General features: G+C 45.8%; 1 protein-coding gene across 1 annotated transcript in view; it reads right to left on the bottom strand.

Annotated features, from left to right (window-relative positions):
- Window positions 1-2,617, bottom strand: part of LAMA3 (laminin subunit alpha 3) — a 160,340-nt gene that overhangs the window by 51,132 nt on the left and 106,591 nt on the right. The window contains exon 38 of the mRNA XM_018566742.1: window positions 1,260-1,490. Coding sequence (XP_018422244.1) covers window positions 1,260-1,490 — 231 coding nt within the window. The remainder of the gene's footprint in view (window positions 1-1,259; window positions 1,491-2,617) is intronic.

The raw sequence follows: 2,617 nt of genomic DNA, 5'->3' as shown, positions 1-2,617 counted from the left end.
CCCCCACCTTTGCTTCCACCATAGTACCCACTCTACTAACAAAGTTCCCCCAGCTCTCAGAACCCTACCAGAGGCTGCCCACTTTTACCACTTCCAGCACCCCCTACACTCTGGCAGTTTTCCCTTCTCTTACAACTGCCTCTAGTGCTCCATACACTCTGGCAGCCCAATTTCACGCCCCCACTCAAAACAATCTACCTACACAGCACCCCAACTGCTCTCCTCACTCTCCCTTCTCACTACTAAGCCAGCAACACCCAACCACCATTACACCTGCACACCCCATCACACCTGCATACAAACCCCCTTCTCCCACCACACACTCACAACTGCATGTGTATTGCCTGACCAAAAGGGGATATTTACTTGTGTAAGTTTTGGCTGGACAACGCAAACTCTCAATACAGCCCTTGCTTACTTTCATTTTATAATGGCAATGCAACAGTTATTGCAACAGTAATTCACATTCAGTATTTTATGTCATCATTAAAGTTATAACATAATGAAAGGATGCATGATACATACAGTATATAGTGTATGTAACAAGGGGAAGGAGGAGAAGGAAGCACCACAGTCAGTTACAATTGCACAACACATTCTTGATGACCCTCTCTCTCATGAGTATAAATGAGGAAGAGAAGGTTGGTTAATAAAAATTTAGAACTTGTATACCCAATGTTCCAATGTTCTAAAATGAGAACATTGCATGTCTTCCTAACTTATGTCGTTCCCTCTATGATGCCTGAGGAACAAATGTAATTGTTGTCCTCACGGCGTCTCTAACCATCTACCAAAGAGAGTGTTCAGTGCCAGGGGAACCCAGGATATCATCCCTCAGAGTATCATCCCCTATTGAAGAAGGCTATTGTGAAAAGGTTGGTAAAGCGATACAGCAGCAATCAGAAAATGGATCCAGGCACTATGACAGAGTTGACACTATGACACTACTACAGTTACTTTAAAAAAAAAAAGAAGGTGGGAAATTCTTTGTCCAAGACTGAAATGATGGCCACTGTATATCACCATTTGTATTTAACTGAAAAAATGCATAATGTAAATAACTGATCTGCCCCACATTTGGCTCTTCTGTGAGTAATAGGTGAGAATATACCTGTTACGCGAAGACTGTTATTTAAATACACTGCCTATAAATATATTGCTTAAAAAAAAAAAAACTTGGCATGGCCAAATATTTGTTGTGTCTGAGTAAAAGTCAGGTCATAATGTTAGACAAGGAAGGAGACTGACAGCAAACCTACCTGGCATGAGTCACCTGTGTATTCTGGTGGGCAGGCACATATCTCTACACTGTGTGCTGCACGCCCACTTCCTGAGATGGTGACATCCTCAAGTCCAACCTCTCCAAGGGTGAGGCGCTGAGTCTCAGTGAAGTACAAGGCTCGGATGTTTAAGCTTTCCAGTCTGGACAAGATCATCATGAGCTCCTCTCGAGACACTAAGCTGTTGCTGCTTGCATGTCGGAAGTTCCCCTGATTTATAACAAGAGAGTACAATAAAATAATTTCAGTAATGGCATCCTGTGTATTTATTGAGGCAGAAATTAGACTGAAACAGAAATTATTTTTAATATAGCATGAACCCTATATGACAGCAAATTGCATAGTAAGTGAATATTTAGGTTATACGTAAAGATATATATATATACATACAGGATATATACACATACATACATAGATGCGGATGTGCCTGCAGGAGTGGCAGTGCTGGTGGAGGGAGGGAGCGGTGCCGCCCGACCTGGCCCAGTAATAATATTATTTGTTTCCCCTCTATCGAATCAGCCACTGGCCCTGCCGGCGGCGCCTAGGGCACATGCCCCACTAGCTTCAGCACTGCCCCCAACCACCCCCGTGCCTCCCCTTCCCTTACGCTGTGCCAATATTACCTGGCTTCTCCCCACTTCGTCTGTGTCCCGCAGCCTGCTCTGTCCGAGTACTGACGAGATGCCCCGCCTCCTGCAGAGCCTGCACTGTACTGAGAGCCGCGCATTCCTTGTGACAGCCGCTGCTTGAGTCAGTGAGAGGCAGCCCCGGAGCCTCCATGCCGCTTCAATGACAGCCCAGCCTGCACAGCATCAGAGGGGCCCGGGGGGACCACCAACATTTTCAGCGGTTGGCGACCGCTGATCTAAGATGTACTGAGAAAATGTCTGTTTTTTTAAAACTTTACTTTATGTAAAACCTGACCAGATAATGAAGTGTTCATAGAGAAGGGATGAGGTAGATTCCCAATAGCCCTATACTTATTTGCCTGAGCTGCACTCTTTTACCACCATCTCTGTTTGGCCAAGCTAAGCGTTCATGTGGTCAGTAGGGATGTGTTGAGTGGAGCCACAGTGCTCAAAGAGCTGCTTAGGTAAAACTGGCTTGAAAAAAAGTCCTACCTGTGTTTTTTGGAGGATGTACTTAAGGTAGATATGGGTCTAATCACTAAGCTGCCGTAGGCAGCCGAGTGAACGACCGATCTGAAGCGAAGTGAGCCGAACGCTGTTCGGCTATTCACTTCAGGCTGGTACGGCTGATTCCAACCATATATCGGCTGAAATCAGCCGTACATCGGGTGGCTTCGGGTCGGCCGAACATGCTCAGCATGTTCGGCC

Source organism: Nanorana parkeri, unplaced genomic scaffold, assembly GCF_000935625.1.
Source record: "Nanorana parkeri isolate BGI_ZX_2015 unplaced genomic scaffold, ASM93562v1 scaffold971, whole genome shotgun sequence".
NCBI classification, from domain to species: Eukaryota; Metazoa; Chordata; class Amphibia; order Anura; family Dicroglossidae; genus Nanorana; species Nanorana parkeri.
Note: the sequence above shows the minus strand (reverse complement) of the source record. Positions and strands in the feature narration are given on the sequence as shown.